Here is a 26000-nt window from a genome sequence, read left to right as displayed (position 1 = left end):
GTTGTTAGAGATGTGGTCAGCTTCCACAGCAGCCTTCCTCTTCTCTCTGTCTCTTTTCCTTCTCTGCCCCCGGGGGCCTTCTAGCCACAGCTGCTCCAGTGCTCATTGCACAGCCCTGCTTCCCCCACTCCAGAGGTCAAAAGTTCTCTGAGCAGTCAGTCCCCTGGGAAATGCTTTCTCCTCTGAGAGAGGAGAAATGCCACTGTGACTCTGCAGAGGAAGCTTTTAACTTGCACCTTCAAGCTTTTCATATGTTTAAGATGGGGACTGGCTAAAGAAACAAAAATCTGATTTCAGATTTCTGTTCTGCAAGTCCTTCATCATGTGTGATCCTGTCCCTGTCTTTGGAATGTGGGGTACGTGGCTGTCATTCATATAAACTTATATAAACTACAATGAGAATATAAAATGTAACGTGAATGGTGGCCCTGGAGGAGGGAAACTGTGGCCCTGAATGTATTATCCTTGGCTGTTGGAGCACCAGGTGAATCCCGTTACATGTATTAGCAATAATACAGCTAACACAAATTGTTGTCATGTGCTGTGCACTATTTTAGGTGCTTTACCTATTTTATTTCATCCACCTGACAATCCTACAAGATAGATGCTACTACTCATGACTGTTTTACAGATGAGTCGACTGAAGAACAGACTTATTGAGGTTACACAGCTAGCAAGGGACAGAGCTAGAATTCAAACGCAAAGAGTATGGCTCCCACAGTTCAACTCCATCCATACATCTTGCCTGAGGGTATCACTTGTCTCCACGTCATTCTGTGGCAGGCTGCGGATGATACCCCGTGGACCCTGGAGTTGTGGCAGAAGTCGCTCATATACCACCCTGCCACTTAGCAGCTGTGTGGCTTCGGATAAGTTACGTAAACTTTCCTGAATCTCAGCATCCTCATCTGAAGATAGTAATACTACCTGACAGAGTTGTTGCGGGGGATAAAACATTTATTTAATTTTCCTATCTTTTGGCAAAGGGAAAGGAGTCAAAACTTCATTTCGAAACTTCAGTAAACTTGAAACTATCAATCCTACGTCGAACCCCGTGGCAAGGAGGTCGGGTGACCTAAATCGTTATTTTAAGTGAATGTCTATAGCGTGCCCGGCACTCGCTAGTATTGGTTTTCACTCCAGTGAGTTCAGTACCTTCTGCCCAGGTCATTCTCTCCCTACCAAGCCCTGCTGATCTTGGAGAGGTTCGGGGGCAGAGCGAGGGAGAAGAGGGCACAGTTCCGCCGTCAGATCATCTTGGGCCATTGTTGACCCTCTTCTGCTTAAGGAGAACTGTGGAACTGTGGTCCCGAGGACACGGCAGGATCCAAACAAATGGTGATTAATAGTTACATCTAACGATAACCGGTCCTGACAAGGTCCTCGGGAACTGGGTCCGCGCTCTGGGGTCCCGGGAGGGTCATTTTTTTCTGCCGGAACCATTCTGCCCGGGCCGGGTTCCCGCCCGGAACTGCAAAGCCGCAGGCCAAGGGCCGGAAGCGCGCATTCCCACAGCGCAGCGTGTCCTGCGGAGGGAGGGAGCGCGAGCCGCGCCGCGGAGGACGGGCGAAGATGGCGGCGTTCTCCGGTGCGTCTGCGCAGCGCGGGCTGGTGCGGGCGGCTCGGTCCACGCCTGGGCTTTCGGGCAGCTGGCGGGAGCCTTTGGGACGGGGGCAGACAGGCGCCGCGCGGTGCAGGAGGGAGCTGTCCACGGCGGTGCCTTCGATCCGCGCGCCGCGGGGGCACAGGAGTTGGCCCGGAGGGGCCGGCCCTGCGTGCTCAGGGTTGAGGTTAACGCCTGGTGTGCGGGCTCCGTCCTCCCGGGGCCTCCCCTTGCTGTCTCTCCCCTACGGGTCTGCATTCGGCTGTCCCGCCGGGGCCCCGCAGCTGCTCGGACGGTGCGGCGGCGGCGGCTCCTGGCCGTAACAGTTCTCCGCTCCCGGGCCCCCTGCCTGTCGGACGTGGCAGTGGTGTCCGGGAACACTGTACCGCTCAACCGCGCTGGAGAACAGTGGCTTGGCCAGGCCGACTGGCCGCAGGGCGTGGGGAGGGCTCCTTTGGCAAAAAGACTCTCCTGGCTCCGTCCGGTTTTTTTTTCAGGCCCTTCTGAAAAATAAACGTCCCAGACAGAAACCTGTTATGTTTGTTCTTAAATGCTATCATGTCAACATCAATGTTAAATAGTATGGAAGCTAGGAGGGAACGTGTTTTCATTCTCATGCATACTAGCGTATTATAAATTTTGAAAACTAATTACTTGTATGATATCCTCCTGTATTGCAAACAGGAATTTGAGGTAGCATATGTAACCTAACAGTTGTTACTTTTACCTCTTTATCATCATCCGTTTATACATTTTAAGAAGCTGTGGTAAGCCTTTCATACAGTTAAACGTGGTAAATTTACATAGCAGTAAGTGTATCAAGTTAGGCCTACTATTTTTTAATGTTCTTAGTCTATTAAGATGACTTCAAATGTTATTGTGCTTTTTCAGTTTGCTCATATAAGGACATTAGTAATTCCACATCTTGAGCCATGAGTCGGGACTTCTGATTGTTGTAGTTGCATCTCATAATATGAGGCAAGGGGAAATTCACTCACTGGTAGCTAATTTTTCCCCCCGAAGCCCTCTCCCAGAGCAAGATTTTAGAGCCCAGGTGTGTAGAGCAGTTCCAGGTTGTCATTTTATAGGTTCCCTTGGGTGAAGGCTTGAAGAGTCTGTGAAGTAAAGACAGGTGTAGAATTCAAGAACTTGATTATCCCTATTTTTTCCCTAAGTGTTAAAAACGTTATATTTAAAGAAAACATAGTTTCACAGCAAACATGCAGAGAGCATGACCAGAATGGAACAAGAAGGCTGGGGTTTGCTGAAAGCAGGCTGTGGTTGCTGCTCACGGTATGTAACCGTTTAGCACGCTGCTTGGGCGTAAAGTGTGCAGCCTGATTGAGACCATCCCTCTTTGTTCCCGCGGTCTGCTTTTCAGGAGAGAGAATCAGCTGGAATCTAATGAGGACCGTTTGTTCTTAGAAAGTCGGCTTAGATATACAGTTTTAAATCTTGATTAAGTTTTTCCATCTGTGCATTTTTTCTGGGAAGATTTAGAGTTAGGAGAGCCTTTCTCTTTGAAAAAGATTTTTAGCCCTGGCTGGTGGGGCCCAGTGGATTGAGTGCGGGCCTATGAACCAAAGGGTTGCCGGTTCCCAGTCAGGGCACATGCCTGGGTTGTGGGCCAGGTCCCCAATAGGGGGCACACGACAGGCAACCACACACTGATGTTTCTCTCGCTGTCTTTCTCCTAACCCTTCTCCTCTCTCTAAAAATAAATAAATAAAACTCTTTAAAAAGAAGGAAAGAAAAAGATTTTTATACTTTCCCACGTCATCTATGTTTATATTAGCTAGCTTACTATATAAAAGTGTAGTGTTCTATCCATTGTGTTAATTGCTGGTATGATTCTTTTCACCTGAGGCAAAGAAAAAGCTACTTTTGCAATGGATATATTCAATTTGTAGATTTTATGTCTTTTCACAAACAGTTATAAGAAACATAAAATTTCCAAATTGGTTATTTTAGTGGCTTGGGAATATTTGAGTATTATTAATTTTTAATAGGCATACGAGGTCTGTCCAGAAGGTACCCAGCCATGTAATATGAAAAATGGAGACATTTATTGAAGAAGATACAAGATACAAAGAACATTGTACATAGGATAATGACGCCTCAGTCCTCTTCAAAGTAGGCACCTTGGGACCTCACTAGACTCCTAGTCACCATCGGCTATGCTGTTGTATTTTCCTGAATCAAATTGGTGGTCTGAAATCTCTTCCCTTTCAAAGATGATTTTAGTTTTGAGAAAAGCCTGAAGTTGCAGGGTACCAAATCTGGGCTGTAGTGGGGCTGAGTCACATGGCTGATTTGATGTTTTGTCAAAAAAACTCTGCACCAGATGTGATGCATGAGTGGGTGCATTGTCGTGATGAAGCTGTCAATCACCAGTTGCCCATAGCTGCAGCCTTCTGCATCATCCCTATGTATCTAGCTGTGTATGTATAGGGAAACTGTCCCTATAGTTTCTGTGGAGGAGTGTTCAAGCTTAACACAAAATTTCTTGCAGATTCATTGCTGCACTCGCTCAGTCATTTTGAATGTGATGCCACACAGTACACACGCTCACTCAACGGTGGCTACTGCCCTCACTGACTAGTACAGTGAAGTTGTCATTGTTCACACATGTGCATTCCAGTCCACTCTCCTTGGCTGCCAGGTTACATCAATGTGCACAAACTGTTCTTGTTATATTAACAGTTGTTGGGCTTTTTTTGTACAGACCTTGTGCATACTTTTGTAATAACAATGAAAGCTACATTTTTATATATGCAGACAAAATAAAAATCACTTCTTATTGGGAAAGGAGCTGTAAGTAATCCAACTAACTACCCTCTACAGTTCATTTGAGAACTGGTAAAATGAGAAAATCCAACCAGAAATCATTCATTCATTTAGGACTGGCTTTGATGTAGAGTTATTTAAATATGTGAACAGTTAAGAACAGAGCAGTTCTTCCTGTGACATTCCCAGTGACCCAAGACTTTGCCACTGGCCCCTTTCTTTTCCATTAACTAGAGTTTTGATTATGGCTCTAACAAGTGTGATGGGAAAATAAAAATGAAAAAGAATAAATGTGGGCTCTCCGGGCACATGAATTTCCCGTCATCTCTAGACGAAACAGCCGAGGTGCCGGTCTGGAGCCGGCTCTCTAACTGGCAGGGTTTTCATTAGTCACAGGGACGCTGGCGGTCACTGTGTGCGAAGTGACAACTGTGTGCCAGATGTGCGACCTAGTATCCGTGATCTTCCTGGATCCCTACGCGTAGGTAACGTCAGCCCTGTTTTGTGTGGAAAGAACAGGTTGATAATTTGCACAAGGTAACATGGCTTGTGAGAGCTTGGATTTGAACTCGGGCCTTTCTCTACGACTTGCACCCTGTCAGCAGCGCCAGCTCCGGAGGGGCCGTGTAACTGGGCTGTGCTTCCCAGCCTTCTCTCTGTTCTACGGATGATAATTTTAAGAGCAGTATGGTTTCAGTTTAGTATATGTGGTTTCTAACATTAATTTTTATTTTCAGAGATGGGTGTTATGCCGGAAATCGCACAAGCCGTGGAAGAGATGGATTGGCTGTAAGTTCACGAAGCTTAAGTGTATCTGCAGCGACAATGCATTATAATCTAAACAGTTCTTTAAATATTACCAACTATTTTTGGGTGTAGCTGGCTAAATGAAATTCAGTTTTTCTTGTGATTCTCTAACTGATAGAACGTTTCCTTTTTAAACTTTGCTGTGTTTCTAGCTGAAAAATGTTGGTAGTATTTACCAAATAAAATTTTCATTTAGGATTATAGTTTAATATGCCTTAATTATGTTAGGTGTTTTTTCTTTTTACTAACTGAAATTTTTCAAAATATGGTTCTTTTAGTCTCCCAACTGATATCCAGGCGGAGTCCATCCCGCTGATCCTAGGAGGCGGCGATGTGCTTATGGTACGTGTGAGGGTGGTGAGCCGGTTGGGGGCCAGGGACGCACCCTTTGGGGGCTGATTGTGTACCACTGTCGGAGCTCCACGGGCTTAAACATGATTTTTCACTAAATTAATTCCACTTATGTGCATGCATTTAGGATACACGCACTGTATTCAAATGCAGGTAGAGGCTGCGGGGAAAACAAAGGTGCACGAGATGCAGTTTTGCCCTGGAGAAGCTCACACCCGGCAGCGCAGGGACATGTGCACGCAGATAGTTGTCGCAAAGAGAGAGCGTGGCACTGGGGGAAGGGATGCAAAGTCCCCCGGGGTTCCGGGGGGGCGGCGGCTACCCTTCTGGAGGAGGGGGTCACAAGGGACTCTTCCTGGAGGAAGTAGATTTTGGACGAGGGAGGGTGAAAAGGGGACGATCTCCAGGTAGAGAGTTCGTCGGTGAGAACAGTGAAGAGGAGAATGCAGGTTTGGTCCTGGGGTCGTTCCGTTAAATGGAAGCATGAAATACGTGTGTCTGGTGGGGCAGAATGTGAGATGAGGTGGTGGATACACAGTGGCTCAGATTGGGGTTCTCTCTTGAGTCCTGTAAAGGAATGGGGTGTTTGCTGCCCCTGGGGATCATGGGAAATTTCATGTAGAGATGTGTTACGTGGTTAGAATTGTGTTTTATGAAGACTTATTTGGCCGTAGCTTGTATAGTTCTGAGAGCTTAGATACTGTTACGATACTTCTGTAACCTAGGCTAGAACGATGAGGTCTTAGGGTGAGTGGTAGCACTGGGGAAAGAAAGGGGAGACCAGGTTGTTCCGGGCGTAGGAAAGTTGTGGCAGGACTGGCAGTGGTTGCGGTCGCCCGAGCAAACCTGAGTCATCCGGAGTCACTGTGAAAGGAAGGCCAGCTAATGGGGGAGATTCCTGCGTGGTATCGTTAGTTAACTTGACCTCTTTAATTGACAACTGAATTTGTAAAATCAACTTCTTTTTCCCATTTAGGCTGCAGAAACAGGAAGTGGAAAAACTGGTGTAAGTAATAAACTTGAATTGACTGACTTCGTGAGAGTTGATTTTTAAAGCAACTTTGAAGGGTCGTTTTGACGGGGAAATGTTTAATAAAACAACCTCCTCCAGAATGTGACACATTGATTGCTTGCCACTGAGAGTGATGTTTTTACTGCTAGCTAATTCTGAACTCCTGTGAGAGTGTGGCGTTAAGAATATAAGCTCGTTTGGAGAAACGGTTCATTATCTTCAGTGTCTACAGTCCCTTCTGGAATTCACTGCAGTGGCTCTCACAGTGAAGGTGTTGCAAATAGGGGTCCATCTCCCGTTGCCCCAGACAAGGGAAACAGTGCGTCAGGCTGGGTGGTATCTTTCCTCTTTCGTTCAGGTTCATTCATCAGGTTTCCGTTCTGTCCTTTTCGGGGGATGTGAGCTGCCTCCCGGTACCGTCACTCAGTCAGCTCTCTTGTGAATCTCACTGGCATTTTGGGTTTGGGCAAGTAAAATTAGAGTGGCGATCCGGAATACGGGTGATTGCTCTCTGTGCCTCGAGCACAGCTAGGGGGTGTGCTGGTTGTGCCGCCGGCGCTGCCGTCTGGGTGCCGCTGTGCGAGCTGGCTGCCGTGTCTTCGGCAGGCCTTCAGTATTCCCGTCATCCAGATCGTGTACGAGACTCTGAAGGACCAGCAGGAAGGCCGGAAAGGGAAAACGACCATCAAGACTGGTGCTTCAGGTATGTCTGCACGTTAACATGTTTCTTCCGTGTAAATTGGCAGCTCTCGTCGCTGGCACGTACAGGTGTGAGGTGGGGTGTGGGTGGTTGTTGTCAGTGTCCGGGGGTGGCATTGGCGTGGGGCACACTGGCAGCAGGGCGCTAGGTGTCCTTCAGAGCTTCGATGACAGTGAAAGGGCGTCCCTCCTGAGTGCCAGTGATGCTCGTGGGAAATCTCTAGAGTTGGGGAATTACGTTTAGTTGTTTTTATGTTTTCATTAACTTCACACCTTTCATTTAGTTAGGTTAATATTTTTAGCTTGATGTCTTTTTGTGCCTAATACTAAGTTAGCACAGTGTTTTACAGAGGTATTGAGGAAGGATTTTTACAAATAATTGATGGAGTAAGAACTAATGGTGATGGGAAATACTCCTTTCACAGGGAAAAGAGGCGCATTTATCCCTTTAAGATAAGAAAGGAGGAGCTCAGGAAGTTGAAATGTAAAGTGGAAATTTTAAAGGCAGTTTATTTTCAGCTCTGTCTGCGTGGAGATGGTTCCTGTACTCGGGCGTTCGGTCCCGCCTTTACCGTGCACAGTCCTCCCTCAGACTCCTCTTTAAATCTTGCTGCTTTGGTTAAATAGTTCCCGAATTCCATTCTGTCTTGAGTAATCCATGGTTTGGTTATATTTTAACACAATTTATTCCATATTTTTTAAGTCACTTTTGTTTCCTAATGCTAAGTGGGATTGTAGCAAAATTATAAGCTTAAGCGGAGTGAATCTGGCACGTCAGCACTTTCTCCTCAGCAGTTGGAAAGTGACAATGTGATACACGTGGTGAAATGAACTCATTTGTAAGTGAATGGTGAGATAGATAGTGGGTATGAACTGTTTAGACTGTGGGCCTGTTCAAAAATAATTTCAAAATTTGTAATAATTCTAAATCAGCATTAATGAGAGGTGGTTATAAAAGAGAACGCTTCCAGAGAGTAACCAGAATGGAAATAGTTCCAGAAGGCATGTTCTATGGGGAATAAAGAACCTGGGTATTTAAACATGGAGGCACAAGTAATAGAGATAATTGTTAAACCACTGAAAGGATTCGGGGAGAAAATAATTGTTCGATAAAAAGGAGGACCAGGACTAATTAGAAATAGTGCAGGTGAAGGTTTCTGTTTAACTTCTGAGTAGCTAGCCTGAGCCAACAGTGGAAGAGAGAACCTCAAGAGAAAGTTCTTCATGTTCCGAGTGTTTGAGCAGGTGCTAGACGTCGTTTGACCAGAAACTGAGAAGGGGTTTTCTACCCTGGGTGGGAAGTTGGGCCTGAGAACCTGCGGAGTTCTCTGTGGCTGTGGCAATCCCCTGATTATCCGTGTACTGTTGACATGTGGAAAAGGAAAATGCTGATTCCATTAAAGTAAGGAGGAAACATTTTGTGACTTTAGAATATGTTACTGAATTTGAGATGAAGGGCTTTTTAAAAAATGATAAAGTGATAATTAGATCTTGAGATGTTAGTTACTTTTGTTATGGTCGAAGGCAGCCAGAGCTTCACTGTCTCAGAGCGCTGGCAGTCACGGCGAAGGTCAGCGCTGTCGGCCGCAGAGGGCACTGAGGGGGCGGGGGGGGGGGGGGTGGTTCCTGCCCACAGGGGCCGGCGATCGTCGCCTTCAGGCTGTCCCGTTTTCCATTTCAGTGTCGCAGCTAATAAAAACAGCCACACTTCTGCTTGTACATTTCAGATAATGTGTAAGATTGAACCTAGAGGAATTGTTGTATGAGATATAAAATGCATGCTTTAGTTTTGATAAAGTGCTTTTAATGTCATACATCTGTTGGTGACCGTTCTTACTTTAATTTGTTCAGTGCTCAACAAGTGGCAGATGAACCCGTACGACAGAGGATCTGCTTTTGGTGAGTGGACAGATTTCAGCAACTCATTTATAATTCAGGAGCTTGTTTTTAATAATACCTGAGAATATCAAGAAAATAATGAATGTTAAGATTTAATTTACTAAATTTTAGAATGTAGTCACTCCAGTTTCATAGTTTAGTACGACATAGGAATAGACAGTCAATGGAATATAATGGAAATAGATCGTAGTATGTATGAAATGTTAATATGTGGAAAAAGTATTATATTTCAGTGGGAAAAAGGATCATTCATTAAGGGTTTCAGCACAATTGATGATCCATCTGGAGTAACATGAAATTGATGTCTAAATCAGTTTCATCTCATGTCTAAAAACAAATTCTTTAGGACTTAAATGTGTATGTGTGTATAGTACATGAACAATTTAGGGGTGGGGAAGTTCTCCCAATCCAAATAGGAAAGTCAGAAATTTTAAAAGAAAAGATGTACGTATGTTTGTGTAAAAGTCTAAAAAATACAAGTGGAAAAGATGTCACAGGAAAAAATCAAGAGACAGTAAATACGGAGAGAATACTGAACTGGCGATGAAAGGAGAAACCCTTGTAAACTGTTGTGGACTTCCTGTGCAGATAGATGCTTGTTTTCGTTCAGGAAGAGACAAACAGCCGGTGATGAGAGTGGGCAGGGAACGTGATCGGGCAGTTCACTGCAGGGCCAGTCCGAAGGGCGGTGCCCGGGCGGTATTCCAGCTTACAGGATGCAGGGAAATTACAGTTACAGTGAGATGCCATTCTGTACCCGTCTGACTGACATTCATCCAAAAGGGTGGTACCCAATAGAATTACTGCCGTTTTGGGAGGCAGTTTGGCATTACCGATTGAAATGAAAAAGTGGGTACATTCCCAGAAGGTCTGACCCTTGGGGATGAAAGTCGTGGCACGCAAGGGTCCCCACGCAGAGCTTTTGGGTGGCGCCTTGTTTACAAGGGAAACTGCCGGCAGAGCGAAGCCTGGTGCTGAGAACGGGCAGCAGAGATGAGGGTGTTAGGAACTGTCACAGAAAGCGAGTCGGCACTCTGTGAGTGAGCGATGGAGTTGGGGGGACCGTCACGGGGGCTGAAAGTGAGTCGGCACTCTGTGTGTGAGTGATGGAGTTGGGGGGACCGTCACGGGTGCTGTCAGGAAGGGCAGGGTGCTGGGAGATGCAGGGTGGGCACAAGGGAGGGACCGGGACAAAGACAACCAGACAGGCAGAACCCCCCCCAACTGCTGCTCTCCACCATGGGGTTCGTAGTGGAGTTCATATAGGTATGTATGCATGCTGAGTTTTAAATGTAAACATTTTAAGGGTTTGCCATTGCTAAAGAACTTTTTAAAAAGTTCAGAGTTTTCTATAATGTAGTGTCCTTTGAGTAAGAATTTATACTTTGAGTAAATAATTGAATTTCTGGTAAGTGGAGTAAGATGTGTGATGAGGTGCCTTTTTAAAAAGTGTGTTCCACAGTCAGTTGCTGCATATGCGTGGCAAGCCTGAACCAGGACAGAAGTTACTGTTTCTTTGTGCTAGAGACAAAAGTTAATTCATTTAAAGCCATTAAGCACCAGTCAGCACTGACCGAGCCGTGTAATGTAGAACTTCATCTTTCAGAGTTACGATATTATTAAACAACAGCTACTGGTTTGCTTATTTGTGCTTTTTTCTGCTCTCCGTTCATGGTGCCTGGTCGCGGGGCTGGGGGCAGGCCAGACGCAGTTCCCGTTTCCCTTTGAGTGCAGTGTTGGCTCGGGCCCTGATTGAGGCGGAAAGTGAGGGCAGCGAGGATTTTGGAGTGGGTGCTGCGTCGTCCGTGAGGGTCCGTTTCTGTGAAGAGCTCGGACGGCAGGTGTCCAAGCACGTTTGTGTTGGTGACGCAGCCACTGTTAGTGCCAGTTGGGTGCTGTTCTGAGTCCTCTCTGGACTTGTTGCGGTAAAATCTTGCCCTGGTGAAGAGATGACCATAGAAACCGGTCCCCGGCGTGGCTGGGGCCTCCAGGGGATGAAGAGGGGACTTGGTCACGGGGAAGATTCTGCTGTCACTGTCACTCAGCAATCGGCACACCTCGTTACCTGGAGCAGTGCAACCAGTGAAGGCACTGCCGCATTGGTGACACTGAGTGATACGCTGGGACGCATGGTTTACATAATGATCTGCACCGCGTGGTGGTCTGTTTCTCTCGCACGCAGCCATCGGGTCGGACGGGCTGTGCTGCCAGAGCAGAGAGGTGAAGGAGTGGCACGGGTGCAGAGCCACCAAAGGGCTGACGAAAGGTACGTGGGAACTTGCGACGGAATGTCCTAGTAAATGAACGTCCTTACTGTAGCCCTTTGTCAGGGGTCTGAACAGATGTTTAATGTTGCAAGACCTAAACTCTTCATCTGGATCGCACCAGCTGTAGTTCAGAAAGGACGGGACAGCAGTGGGAGGTGCGCGCACCGCGGGCGTGGTCCGACGGACCCTGACGCCCCGCTCTTGCAGGGAAGCACTACTACGAGGTGTCCTGCCACGACCAGGGGCTGTGCCGCGTCGGGTGGTCTTCCATGCAGGCTTCCTTAGATCTCGGTGAGTGTCTCCGAAGCAGACGGGGTTTATTTGTTTGTACTTGTGAACTGTTAACGTCTAGTGTCGTGGGGAACAAAGTAATGAACTTGACCGTACAGAGTGTGTATTTTAGAGACACGGAAATAATATTTATCTGTACCTCAGTCTGTTCCAAAAGAGATTTGAAGTCCCAAAAAGTGTGTAACAGCATGAAATCGGGACGCACAGGTAAAGAACGTGAGTCAGGAGTGAGAGTCAGGTTAGTGGCGTGAACACACACCACACAGTGCTGCAGGGATTGGGGGGGGCCTGCTGTCACTCAGGAATCAGCACGCCTCATTATCCGGAACACTGCAGCGAGGGAAGGGACTGCCATATTGGTGATTTAAGTTGTTACAGATTCGTAAACCTCGTTTATAGGGCTTTTAATTTTATGTTTACTCTCACCACATAAGTAATACAATTTTTAAAATCTAGGTACTGACAAGTTTGGATTTGGCTTTGGTGGGACAGGAAAGAAATCCCATAATAAACAATTTGATAATTATGGAGAGGTAAGTTGTTTCATTGACTTAACTGTGGCATTAGTGAGTTTTCTTGTGTGCTTACTTGATCACCATGACATGACTGAAGGTATAGAAATGAGTCTCAAATTCAAGTGCATTATCTGTATGCAGGCGTGGGCAAAAGTAGGTTGATAATAATAAGCGATGTACAATAATTAATGCAAGGATAAACTTTCACGTACTCAAAACTGTGAACCTACTTTTGCCCACCCCTGTATCATCCGCTGGTACTTCGGATTGGACTTCGGTGAAGGAATGCTGCGAAATTTAGGCCATCCAAAATAAACTATTTGGTCTTCTGTTTTTACCCCATTTTGATGTGGGCTTTGACTTTAATACGTGTTATTCTCATTTCTTATTTTCAGTCATGGTAATCTAAACATACTTGTTCTGGTGAGTCCAAAGTCATGTTGACTCTAAGAAGCCTTGCAGACATTTTTACTGTTCTACGTGCAAGGGCAGGAGTAGGCATTTTTAACAACTGCATCAGAGCTTTGAGGAAGTGTTTTGAACCACTGACACTTTGATGCAGGCGTATTTAAACTTTTAACATTGTTTAAGGATCTGCATTCCATTAAGAGCTCTTGGCTTTCTGGTTTCCTAGGAGTTCACCATGCACGACACCATCGGGTGTTACCTGGATATAGACAAAGGGCATGTCAAGTTCTCCAAAAATGGTAAGCTTTCTGTGGATCGTCTTGTTCGGGAAGGTGTATTGGTGGTTTTTAATTCTCTCACCCTCTTCTTCAGTTCCCTCTCCCTCCCTCTCCGCCGTTTTTGAACAAACACTTGCAGAGTGTTTGTTGTGTGCCAGGCACCCTGGCAGGTGCTGGAGATTGAGCAAAAAACGGAGTAGACGACGTCTACTTTTGGGGGGCTTCCCTGCTGGCGGGAAGAGACCAGCAGATAGCTAGTGTGTCAGGTGGGAACAGGCGCACGGAAGGAGCGTGTGCATCAGGGGAAGGGGTGGACAGCGACGGCGGTCTGGGGGTGCGCTAGTGCATATGGGGCGGCAGGGGAGGCCCCTCGCACGAGCTGACGTTTCAGAGAAACCTGAACAGTTGGGGGTGGGCCGAGCAGCTGTGTTGGAACAGTGTTTCGGGGAGGGGGGGGACGTAAACGCAAAGGTCCTGAGATGAAAGTGGGCTTGGGGATCTGGGGATGCAGGGAGGTCAGTGGGTCCGGAGCACACAGGCACGGGGGACCTGGTGCGGCCGGGCCATTGGGCCTTCTTGGTCACGATACAGATTTGTTACTTTGAGTGAGATTGGAAGCCGCTAGGGTGCTGAGTGGAGAATTTGCATCCTCTGTCTTTCGTTGACAGTATCCTTATAGTGGCTGTGTTGAAAACAGACGGGTGGGTGGGGGGTGGGGGCAGTAGCAGGGAGCCAGTCGGATGATAGGAGGTCTGCTGGGGACTTACTGAGTTTGGGACACTCACCGTCTGAATGGTGAGACCATGGAAGTGGTCAGAGGTGCAGCTGCAGGGTAAGCAGAGCGACGAGGCCGGCTGCAGGCAGCCCGTTGGCCCGCCGCAGCACGTGGGAAGCCTGGACGAGGGCCGGTACAGGCTGATGGTGAGCACGTGGAAGTTCCAGCGTCTTTGTCCTACTTTAAAGGAAAAGATCTTGGCCTGGCGTTTGAAATACCAGCACATCTGAAGAACCAAGCCCTCTTTCCTGCCTGCGTGTTGAAGGTGAGAATCCAGTCAGAAGAGTTTGGCTGTGCTCATTGCTGCTTTGATGGGCATTGTTGTGTATTTATTTGCTGGTTTGCCATTAGATTAAGAAATTTTCATTTTCTCCTTTATTCCATACTAGAATGCTGAACTAAAATTTAACTTTGGTGAAGAAGACTTTAAGTTTCCACCGAAAGACGGTTTTGTAGCTCTCTCCAAGGCGCCAGACACTTATGTTGTCAAATCGCAGCACACAGGTAATGCAGCTGGGGGCGCGGGGTGCAGCCTCCAGTAGGTAAGGCTCCTCCCAGTGAGTGAGTAGTGCATGGTCTCCTTGCTGCTGTAGGCCCACGTCTGCATTTAAACATCAGTAAAAGTCAGTTTCACAACCTGATTCATAAACTCTTAAGTGTCTGGTTTCTGTTGAGGCATTTTGGGGATGCCGGTGATGATGGTGTTTAGCATGTACAAGGAGCGCATATTAAGTGCCACAGCACTGAGTCAGTGCACAAAGATCGTGTAAGCCTCACTAGACCCTGTTAGGTAGGGCTCCTCCCATTTCACAAAGAACTCGAGGAGCAGGGACTTAAAGCAATCTGCCCAGGGTCGCAGAACCAGTAACTGGTAGGCCCGAACTCCAACGCAAGCGGTCTGACTCCAGAGGTCAGGCTCTTACCCAGGTACTGTCTAATCTGAGGTATTCGAAGTACTTTTCATAACTTACTTTATTCCAACACTTAACTGCAAATAGCTTTAAAGAAACCTTAGTTCATTTGAGGAATCTTAGCCGTCCTGAGTTTTGTTTGGCTGTCCCCTACACTTTTTGAGAACTGTTACTTACAGCTTTGATACTGTAACAGTGGCACACGCGTTGCACGACAGCGGTGCCCGGGGGTGTGCTGAGACTGGCCCGGTCCTCTCTGCCCGCCCCAGGCAGCGCGCAGGTGGCGCAGACCAAGTTCCTGCCCAACGCCCCCAAGGCGCTCATCGTCGAGCCCTCCCGGGAGCTGGCCGAGCAGACTCTGAACAACGTCAAGCAGTTCAAGAAGTACGTCGACAACCCGAAATTAAGGTAAAGCTTCTGCCTGTGTGAGACGCCTGCTGCCTCAAGGTTTGGGGTGTTTGGGGAGCACAGTAGGTAGAAAAAAGAAGGTAGAAATGCCATGGGCATGCATACACACATGTAAGCATGAGAATTTGCTGAACTTGGACATGTAGTAGCAATTAGCTTCTGTGTAAATCTGCCTAAGTGATAGGTTGGATTTAAAAGAAAAGAAAATTGAAGTTTTTTCCTGTGTCCCTCACATGAAGAGTCATGGTTTGCAGAACAGTGTCGGAGTAAAAATTAGTTTTTTAAACAGCATTTCATTCACTGTCAAACTCATTGCTTCATCCGCATAGGAAATAAATCACTCCCTTTGCAGCAGGGTGGTGGCTTGCTCTGCCGCTGGCTCTGGCCCGTCCCGCAGTGGTGGCCGTCTTCCGTTCGGCCACTCCCAGCGGTCACTGTCTCGTCAGAGGGCCCTTTCTAGTGTAAGCTCAGTGCTCTGGTGGAGCTTTTTGCTCAGTAGGGTCCCATTTAATTTGGGGAAGGCCGTATCATATAAGTAAATCTCTCTGTCAGTTGATTCACCGCTTGGTTTTTGTTCATTGTACTTTGGACTGCTTTCTTCCTGAAACACGATTCTCACCGTACAATTCACCCGGTAGAGTGTACGGTTCTGGTGGTTCTTTGTGTACTCACAACTCTGAACTTACTTGTGCCCCACGCTGTATTATTTGCGAATATTTTCTCCCATTCTGTGGGTTTTCTTTTTACACACTAGATGGTGTCCTTTGAAATGCAAAAGTTTTAGATTTTGATGTCAATTTATCTGTCTTCCTTTTTAATTGTTGCTTTTGTTTTTGGTGTTGTACATAAGGAGACTTTGTTTAATCCAATGTTGTGAAAATTTACTCCTGTGTTTTCTTCTAAGAGTTTTATATTTCTTGGTCTTCCATTTAGGTCTGTGGTTCATTTTGAGTTAATTTTTGGGTACGATATAAAGAAGAGGTTTAACTTCATTCTTTTGCATGTGCATATCCATTCTGGCACCATTTGTTAAAAATACTGTTCTTTTCCACCCATTGAATTACCTTGACATAAGACAGAATTTTTTAATCTAAACATTGTTTTTGAAGTATTTCGAATGAGAAAAATTTAAACAACCAGAGAATATCCTATTAAAAATATCTCCTTTCACCCCTTCGTCCAGTTTTTAGTTACTCTGCCTAAAGGCCACTTTCAGGAGGGGGCACCTCCATGTTGTTCCGGAGATGTTCTGCACACACGCAGCCACGTAACCGCACGCGTGTCTGCACAGGTGCGCGGAGGCAGGGCCCGGAGCCCCCGAGGCTCTGCACAGGAGGGCCGGCGTTCTGTGTGCCCCGTGCTTTCACAGGCGGCTCGCTCCCCACATGTCAGCACCTGCGGGGGTTCTTCCTCAGTTACTTACGTTAGTTCTCACCTGAAAGAAGTGGATACAAATCATGCAGTAAAGCGCGCTGTAATATTTCCCCACGTTGTTACTCTGGTGTTTATTTCAGGGAGCTTCTGATCATTGGAGGTGTTGCAGCTCGGGATCAGCTGTCTGTCCTGGACAACGGGGTAAGTTGTGCTGTTCGTTTTTAAAAAGTAACATCGTGGGTGGTTGTTTGGCAATGTAGTTGTGTTTCAAGAAAAATCAAGAGATGCTGAAATTAAAACAAGGGTAAAAAAGGGTAACACAGTAGTGCTTCAGTTTTCATCCAGAGCTTCTCTTGATGTTTTCCAGGTAGATATAGTCGTGGGCACCCCGGGAAGACTAGATGATTTGGTGTCGACGGGAAAGCTGAACTTGTCCCAAGTTAGATTCCTGGTCCTGGACGAGGCCGTATGTTGAAATATAGTTGTGCTTTTTTAAAGTGTTTGCTTTTATTTTTGGAGGTAAAATATGAAAAATGAATTAAAAATATAATTCAGTCATGATTTGAATACTTAGAGATAATCATTGTTACCTGTTCGGTATATTTTCATTCACTCCTTATATTTATGTAAATATTACTTTATGTAGTTGAAATCAAGCTTTCAACTTGAGGAATCTAAGAAATCTTTTTTTAACATATCATATTTCATGTTATTATTTGTAAAAGATTTTTAAAGGCTGTCTAATGGTCTATTATATATACTTTATTTAACTACGCCTGTTATTAAATATGTAGGTTTGTTTTTCTTTTAAGAGTTATTTATATTTGTACATAATTTTTACACATTACAAATGATTTCCTTATAGTTGCAAAATATGAAGGATATGAAAAGACATTAGTATGTTTGAGACATACTTCCAAATTACTTTCAAGATGGGTTGAAGTAATTTTTAGCACAGGCTTTTGTTTTTGTGTTCCACGTTAAAATTACATGCTTAAGGACATGTGGTAGGAGCTTTTGTGTGTATTTTAGAATGCTAGAGTATGGTTTTTGGATTTTTTATTGTCAGCTTTTTCATATTTTAGTTATATGGGATTTAAAGTTAAACTAATAACTTGTCTTTAAATATTTAATAGAAAATAATCGTTTAGAAAATACAGGGACATTTATCTGTGAATTAGTTTCCATATCTTACATGTTACATTTGTTTTAAAAAAGAAAGATTCAGATACCAATTTAAAAACCTCCTCTTTTCTTCGCTGCTTCTACAGGATGGGCTTCTTTCTCAAGGTTACTCTGACTTTATAAATAGGATTCACAGCCAGATTCCTCAGATTACCTCTGATGGAAAAAGACTTCAGGTAAAAAACAACTGGTCATCTTAAAGTTTATAATCGTTATAAACTTTTTTATAACACATAATCGTTATGTGTTAAAGTGTAATGTTTTATCTTTGATTTATGTCTTATTTTAGTGTTTTCTGATGAACTACTCCATAAACATTTTCTTTAGTACTTGATTAGTGCACACAGAGGAAACAGTCTTAAAAGGTGCTTTTAGAAATAAAGAAGGGAATTTCAGGAAATTACTTAGGTGTTATAGAAGACTGTAGTAAAATTCTTAGTGTTTTTTCCTACAGAGCGTTTAGAGTTTATATTCCCGATTATGAGTACTGTTACCTGTTTGCAGAAAAAATATCTTGAGCTGTTGAAAAACAGTTGCTTCTTTAGTAATTATGGCTTCAAATATTACTCTTGTTTTTCTCATCCTTCTCTTAGGGAGAATTCCATAGGTAGAAGCTTTTAAAAGATAGAGGTCAATATAGTTCAGATAAGCTTATAAGTTTTTAGGTAAGTCTAAAACTTAAAATCTTACATCTTCAGAACCTTTTCATCTTAGTTTCTGTAGGACCCTGAGGAACAGATGCCACGATTTCTGTGGCAGTGAGGGGACTGCAGCTCAGAGAGGCCAGCCTGCCCAAGGTCAGCCCGCTAGGGGCTGCTGCAGAGGGAGGCGTTGAACTTGTTTGAGTCCAGGCCAGCGCTTGGTGTGGCCCAATCAGTACCGTTGGTGGAATTATTGTTATGAAATAAATGTTTGTCTAAACGTTGATTTTTCTGTTCTTAGGTGATTGTTTGCTCTGCTACTTTGCATTCTTTTGATGTCAAGAAGCTGTCTGAGAAGATCATGCATTTTCCCACGTGGGTCGATCTGAAAGGAGAAGACTCCGTTCCGGATACCGTGCACCACGTCGTCGTCCCCGTGAACCCCAAAGCGGACAGGCTCTGGGAGAGGCTTGGGAAGAACCACATCAGAGTGAGTGCTTCACAGGGTTAACACCGCCATGGAAGAAAGCGGTCGTACACTCGCGCAACCTGGGGCTCCCAGTGATGCGCAGGACAACCAGCTGTTGTACCTGTGTCAAGAGAAGTCCAGCAGAAGTTCAGGGAACGTTTAGGCCTTTAAGGCATGGAATGAGTGATGGACTCATCTTATCTTTCTGTCTATATAAAGTTGCTTCTGATACAATTTTTATAAATAAATAGGGTTACTTGTATACAAGACCTGTCCGGAAAGTATCCAGCCACGCCCCCATGAAGAAGAGAGGCATTTACTGAAGAAGACACCAGATATGAGAAACACTGCACACAGGACACCGATGCCCCAGTCCCCTTCACAGTGGGCACCTTGGGGCCTCACACAGTTCTCCCAGTCACCATCAGCTGCCCTGTTGTATTTTTCTGAATCTCATCAGCAGTCTGAAATCTCTTCCCTTTCAAAGGTGATTTTAGTTTTGAGAAAAACCAGCAGTTGCAGGGCGCCAAATCTGGGCTGTAGAGGGCTGAGTCACCTGGGTGATTTGATGTTTCACCAAAAAAACTCTGCCTGAGACATGATGCATGAGCAGGCGCGTTGTTGTGATGAAGCTGCCAGTCACCAGTTGCCCACAGCTGCTGCCTTCTGAGTCATCCAAATAGTTTACACAGAGAATGTTCAAGCTTAATGCAAGATTTGATGCAGATTCGTTGCTCTGCTTGCTCGGTCATTTTGAATGTGATGGACACACAGCACACATGCTCACTCAACAGTGTCTCCGCCCCCACTGACTAGGACAGTGAAGTTGTCTTTGTTCACACATACACATTCCAGTCCACTCTCCTTGGCTGCCAGGTTGCATCGATGTTGTGCAAAGCATTCTCGTTATATTAACAATGGGTGGACTTTTCCCGGACAGGCCTTGTATATAAATCTAATTTCAGATACAGTGATTTCCATTTTTAGTATTTTAGTGTCTTCCTGATGAGCATTATTTCTTAAGAAAACCAGTTGCTTGTGTCCATTGTGTCAGTTCACCCACTGTTTAATTAGACTCCCCTTCATATAAGTGTGTGTTTATTGTGAATACACAAAATTCCAAAAACCACTTGTATTTTTATTACCACATTTAAAATTGGTTAGCCTTAGAGTTTTTTGGAATCTGAAGAACAGTATTGCCTGCAGGTCTCAGAGGTGAATTTCTGAAATGCTCTCAGTTTGTTAAAAAAGTGACACCTGTTCTGAACTCTTGCTTAGCCACGCCCCTCCCCTTTTCCCCTTCCCCTCTGTAGACAGATGAGGTGCACGCAAAAGATAACACACGGCCTGGAGCTAACAGTGCGGGTGAGTGGAAAACAGCAGCACAGTGAGCTGAAGGGTGTGGAGAACAAACTGGTTTGTCTGTCCTGGCTACCCTCTTGAAGAACTTGAGGTGATCTATAACAATAGAACAGGAAATCTGAAAATAAAAACAACAAAAATAATAAAGACATGGAACAGTAAAGAAACTAAATGAGCAAATGGGTTAGCCCACCATTTCACCCCGTCTTATTCTTGTTCCTGTTGCTATTACTTGAATTGAAGCACAGTTTTTTAAGGTGAGTTAAGCACTGAGGCTGTGACTAGTAACGTGTGTTCGTGACGGTGTTGGACTGAAACCCTGTTTCTTGTTGTCGCCGCCGTGCTGTTGAAGAGATGTGGTCCGAAGCCATCAAGGTCCTGAAGGGGGAGTACGCCGTGCGGGCAATCAAGGAGCACAAGATGGACCAAGCGATCATCTTCTGCAGAACCAAAATCGACTGTGACAACCTGGAGCAGTACTTCATGCAGCAGGGAGGAGGTAAGGTCTGCTTCCTTGGAACAGGTGGTGCTCGTTCCCTCCGTCACTGGGCTGTCGCTCGGGGACCAGTCTGACGCGCACGCAGAGCCCGAAGCGGCGATGCCGCGTTGTGTGTGCGAGTGCTGCCTCGGGCAGCAGAAGGGTAAAGATGAGCTGAAGAAAGGACGGGGGTAGACGGACCTGCGGCGAAGCAGGCCCGTCGACGCCACAGCCACCCCCTGTTAGAGTTCTTCCAGTCTCGCTGTCTGAACACACAGAAATTGGAAAATACGTAAATAAAAACGGGCAGCTGTGCAAGGTACAGACACATGCAGTTCTCATGCTGGGGTGGACGTTAGCACATCTCTGCCTATGATTGATGTACAGGAAGGAGATAGAAAAGTGGAAAAACTGGAACATTTAAGCAATTTAAAAGTTTGAACTAATGGTCATGTAAAGAACACGTTACGTCATCATCAGAGTGAACAGTCATTGACTGTTTTGTAAGCCCTGGCCAACACATTTGCTCTATGGTTTTAGTTAGAGTCACTGTTTTGTAATAAACGTTCCTTTCCGTCCACTTTAGTTCGGAGTGGGGGGTTTGATTGTGTGGTTCGGAATGCTGTTCATCAGTCAGTAATATCTTTCCGTTCTTCTTTCCTTCGCTAAATACTCTGGTTGCCTCTGCTAAGAAAGCAAGTTTCCCGAACCATTTCTAAAACGAAAATAATACATACCCAGTTCCATGGTTTAAGAGAGGGAAGGAAGGGTCCCTCCCCAGTCTGCGGGCACCTCAGCCGGGGCATGGGAGTGGGCTGCGTTTCCCTGAGCCACCTGAATTCAGCAAGCAGTGAGGCCTCGGCTGTGTGTGCCTTTGGAAGTTCTGGTTGGCAGTTCTGTCTCCTGCGTATGTAGTTTCTGTGTCCGTCATTTCGGGTTGGTATCTTCCAGAATGTCCTGTTTCCTTGAATCCTGTCACGGTTAGTCTGGGCGCGCTCGCAGTGCTGTCTGCAGGGTCTGCGGGGGCTGTCTGCCCTCGCCCGGGTCCCACTGCGCTGCTCTTTGTCCCTGTGTCTGTTCGAAGCGCTTCTTTTTAGGGTCGGCTACCACTGTGTCTGCCCCTAAGGGAGCACCTCTCCGTCTTTCCAATCTGGGTTGGCAGGAAGCCAGACAGCTGAGTTGCTTAGAACACCTTGAGGAGGGCAGGCCTGTGGACGTGACCCTTAGTAAGGGCATGGACTTCACGATGCCTATTTTGGGTCTTCTAAGAATAACCTCTCTTCACTTTATATGATATGGGTGAAGTTCTTGGAGTATACATGGATTTTCTTCTTACTACTGTGTTTTTGTTAGCACACTGCTTCATTTACTCCTGCAGGTTGGGAAGGGTGACTTAAAATGCCCTTCAAAGCAAGATCAGTTTTGGTGGCCATGGAGCCCATTTTCGTGGCACTGGGCCTAATTGTGTTAGCCGTGGTTGGTGGCAGGTGGGCATAGATTTCCATGGAATGAGGTGGTGCTGTCGAACCTGACTTCCACTGTTTGTTTTCTGAAGATCTCAGATGTCCTGTCTCCCGAGGTTGACTGGTTAATCTGCTTTTCCCTAGGACCGGATAAAAAAGGACACCAGTTCTCCTGTGTGTGTCTTCACGGTGACAGAAAGCCTCATGAGAGAAAGCAAAACTTGGAAAGATTTAAGGTATTGCTGTTTAGTTGTCTGCATTCCCTTAGGACTAAAGAGAGGAGTTGTATCTGGTTTTGATTAGTCCCAGTTAGTATGCATAATGCAATTCTTACCCTGCAAACTGCTCTGTCCTAGAAACTGCTGTGTCCTGTTCACGGCTGGGCGTAGCCGGCCTTAAGGTCGAATGGTAAATCACGCGTTTTCTCTCAGCACAACCCTGCTGGAGTAAGAATTTTCAGTTTAAGAAAGTTTCAGCTAAATTTGTAGCTCAGAGAGTTTAGATAAGTCCTGGGCTTACGCGCTAGAGTTTTGTTCTCACACTGTGAACTGAGTGGATGGAAGGGCCTCCGGAAGGGCCTCGTTTCCGGCGGCCCCGCCCCTCTGGCCCTGGGCTTGTGTCGGGCCAAGCCCCCTGCGCCCTTCCCTCTCCTCCACATCTCCCGACTCTCCTGGGCCTCGGGGCACAGTCCCCATCCGGAGGCCCCTCTGTCTGTCCTTGGGGAGCACCGGAGACTCTTCCGTCCCTTCTCTTCAGGGTTTTGTCATCACAAAAACTGGAATGTCAAGGAAAATATCTGGTATTCTGAGTTTATTTAAGTGCAAGGGTGAAAATAGGGCTCATGTTCTCATAATTTCTTCTGTCTTTGTTCATCCCTTAAATTACTACTGGTCAGGATTTCTGAGGATAAAGCCAAATTTTAGGGATGGTTTAATATTTTTGATGTAAGAAAAGAGAAAAGCAAAAATGAATCCAATCATTGATTTATTTACTTTTAATGTCATATTTAGTGAGTCATAACTTGGAAATTCAGTGAGAGTGGGCCCAGAGAATCATGAATATGGACCTCTAATCTGTTGGTGACATATTAGTCGTTAGAGTTCTCATTTAATGTATTTACATTTAATACTTAATGTAAAGTATTTGTGTTGACTTCTTGGCGTACACACTAATAATACATTTCTCTCTGTTCCCTCGGTTCCCTTCAGAAAGGCGATGTCAGGTTCTTGATTTGCACAGATGTAGCTGCCAGAGGAATTGATATCCATGGCGTTCCTTACGGTAAAAATCTTTCCATGCCTGCAGATGGAATTTTATGGAATTTAAAGTAAGCCTAATGTTTTCAGAACATTTAGAAACTAATGGCAGGCGGTAATCACTGATTTCACTTGCAGTTATAAACGTCACCCTGCCCGATGAGAAGCAGAACTACGTGCACCGCATCGGCCGCGTGGGGAGAGCGGAGAGGTAGGTACCGCCGCGTTCGCGTTGTCCGTTGTCCGTTGTGAGCGCCTGGGCTTCGGGAGTGGAGTCTAACGGGGACTTCTGCACTCTTTCAGGATGGGGCTGGCCATCTCCCTGGTGGCGACAGAAAAGGAGAAGGTAATCTTTTCGGTGCCGGCATCACGGTCACCGTGTGCCTTGCCGCTCTAGATGTTCGGAGTAGAAGCGGCAGGGTTCCATCGCCGCGGAATTCGGTTGCGTACAGACCACAAGTGAACCTTTCGTGGCCTCTTTGTTTGTCTGTGTTCATTCAGTGGGCAAATAGGGTGACGGTGAGAAGGGGAAAATGCAAAATGTAGTTTGTCTGAGTGTCTTTAATTATTTTCACCAAAATGTATTGGAACCCTCTCTGGCATGGTGCCATAGAAGATTTGGTGCGGGGAGGGGGGTGTAACGTACTATTTTGATATAATTACAAATTTACAGAAATGTTGCAAGAATAAGGAACTCCCCTGTACTCATTGCCCAAACTAGTTGTTCACTCTGCTTCATGCTTTTGTAGAAGAGATTTGAACTTTACTTTTGATACTTTTCTTGATATAGCATTCGCTAATGTGTACTTTTTCACCCTTGTCTTCACCTGAGAATTCCTTTCTATAACTGCCACCCATTTTAGAAAAACTTGGGTTACTTTCAAGAATTCTAGCAGAAGACCTAGTTGATGAGTTACTGGATAGCGGGGGTCCTTGCTGTACCTGAAGTCTGGTTTCCTGTGCCGTGAGGACAGAAGACACTATAGCACAGACCAGGAGTGGGGCTGCGAGCATGTGCCCCTCTCCACCCACGGTCCCGCTTCTTCCCGCAGGTCTGGTACCACGTGTGCAGCAGCCGCGGGAAGGGCTGCTACAACACGAGGCTCAAGGAGGACGGGGGCTGCACCATCTGGTACAACGAGATGCAGGTGGGCCTCGGGGCCAGTTCAAGGGGGGGGAGGCTGCGTTTACCTGCAGAAGGTGTGTCTCAGCACCTGCCTATGGTCGGCAGGGAAAGTACTGAGTAATTGATACTGATCCATTGTAACTGTGAACTCACCGCTTCAGAAATCCAACTTCCATTTATACGGAGTACAGTATAGCCTCCCTGGTTTTACGTAATGCTCCTAACGTGCAGCTCTGTCAAAATGAGATTTTCCTTTGAAAATGCTTTCCTTTCCTTGCCCCGCCTTAGCTGCTGTCTGAGATAGAAGAGCACCTGAACTGCACCATTTCCCAGGTGGAGCCGGATATAAAGGTGCCAGTGGATGAATTCGATGGGAAAGTGACCTATGGTCAGAAAAGAACAGCTGGTGGTGAGCTCTGAATTACTTGTAGTTCAGGTTCAGGGGTGAATGTGTCCTTTCTGAGCATCGGTTGAAGAAGAGTGGTTTTATTTCATTATTGAAGGGTGGGATTAGCATATTGGTCGCTCCCTCTCTAGTGCTCTCACGGCACCTTTCCCACGCCTGTCTCGCGGCGTTTTCCGCTGTGAGATTTCTGGCGTGAATGGAGCAGCAGCACAGCTGATCCTCTTAATGTCATAAGGGGAGTTGAACATTTGTAGAACTATCAGGAAGCAAGAGTATAAGGGTAATTTTGAATGAAGAACCAGGAGCCTTTGACTTAATTCAAGGCTAACCCAACACACCATTCCCTTGTCCTGGAATGCTCTGTAGCTCATTCTTGAAATATCGTTAGGATTCAGGCTAAACGAGTGGTTTTTCAAGTCGAGGAGGAGGGTGGGGGATGAACGGCGCACGGGGTACTGGGACAGCTGTTAGTGAGGCCCAGTCATTGGTTTGTATCGATTTAACATTTTCGGAACTCTGAGGTTTGGAGATAACTTGCCCAGTAGTGCATTTTCATTGCTAGAAGCAATGTTTAAATTGGTACAGTTGAGCCAAAGTGTTGCTGACAAGTCACTCCGGGCACGGCATTTACGTTCCTCTGTGCTGTGTGTGTGCACGCAGGTGGGAGCTACAAAGGCCACGTGGAAGTGCTGGCACCTACGGTTCAGGAGCTGGCCGCCCTGGAGAAGGAGGCGCAGACGTCCTTCCTGCACCTTGGCTACCTCCCCAACCAGCTGTTCAGAAGCTTCTGATTTTCGCAAACCCCGAGTAAGATTTGAGTGAGAAAGGTCTGTAGCCTCAAAACTCTAAACCAGTTGAACTGCTTCCAAGCAGCAATATTTATAGTAACTGAAGCTGTTAATGCTGACTCTTGCATGTCAGGAAACACGGAACGTTAGTCCTCCGAATTGTTCTTAAAATGACAACCTAACGAAAGTAATAAACTTGGTGATGACTGTATTTTCATGGAGCTTTGCATTGTGTTTTAACGTTATTGGACAGTTCTTTGCGAAGACCGCCGTGGGTTTGTGGAGTGCGGTTTGCAGGTGTGTGAAGGGCAGAGCCCTCCGTGGGACCACTGGGGAGCTTCCTCAGAGGGCGGCTTTCACGGGCTGTGGTCCTCAGTGAGGACCACCCTGGGGTGGCTGCGGCTGTCCCCCGAGTCTGCCTCCAGGTCTGCGGGAGCCGGA

The 26000-nt window shown here is 46.0% G+C and overlaps 1 protein-coding gene across 1 annotated transcript; it reads left to right on the top strand.

Moving 5' to 3' along the window:
• The first annotated feature begins 1512 nt into the window (after nt 1-1512).
• On the top strand, nt 1513-25770 carry DDX1 (DEAD-box helicase 1). The gene is made up of 26 exons (XM_045844607.1): nt 1513-1588; nt 5128-5179; nt 5476-5539; nt 6525-6554; nt 7167-7263; nt 9111-9158; nt 11341-11424; nt 11633-11716; nt 12173-12249; nt 12866-12938; nt 13881-13957; nt 14082-14196; nt 14873-15011; nt 16526-16586; nt 16753-16851; nt 17657-17746; nt 18513-18701; nt 19994-20045; nt 20395-20541; nt 22128-22219; nt 23192-23264; nt 23378-23450; nt 23543-23585; nt 24292-24387; nt 24654-24774; nt 25432-25770. The coding sequence occupies exons 1-26, from the start codon at nt 1573-1575 to the stop codon at nt 25560-25562; spliced, it is 2223 nt and encodes a 740-aa protein (XP_045700563.1). The 5' UTR covers nt 1513-1572; the 3' UTR covers nt 25563-25770.
• Nucleotides 25771-26000: the final 230 nt, after the last annotated feature.

The sequence above is a fragment of the Phyllostomus hastatus genome, unplaced genomic scaffold (genome assembly GCF_019186645.2).
Source record: "Phyllostomus hastatus isolate PE091 unplaced genomic scaffold, TTU_PhHast_1.1 phas_contig_402, whole genome shotgun sequence".
Taxonomy (NCBI): domain Eukaryota; kingdom Metazoa; phylum Chordata; class Mammalia; order Chiroptera; family Phyllostomidae; genus Phyllostomus; species Phyllostomus hastatus.
The sequence above is the reverse complement of the archived record's forward strand: the minus strand, read 5'-3'. Positions and strand labels throughout refer to the sequence as shown.

Excerpts from the sequence above, each read along its gene's own strand:
- DDX1 (XM_045844607.1), top strand. Across the intron at positions 16,852-17,656 it reads TCCTGGTCCTGGACGAGGCC|GATGGGCTTCTTTCTCAAGG; the intron begins GTATGTTGAAAT and ends CTGCTTCTACAG. Across the intron at positions 20,046-20,394 it reads GCCTGGAGCTAACAGTGCGG|AGATGTGGTCCGAAGCCATC; the intron begins GTGAGTGGAAAA and ends GTGCTGTTGAAG.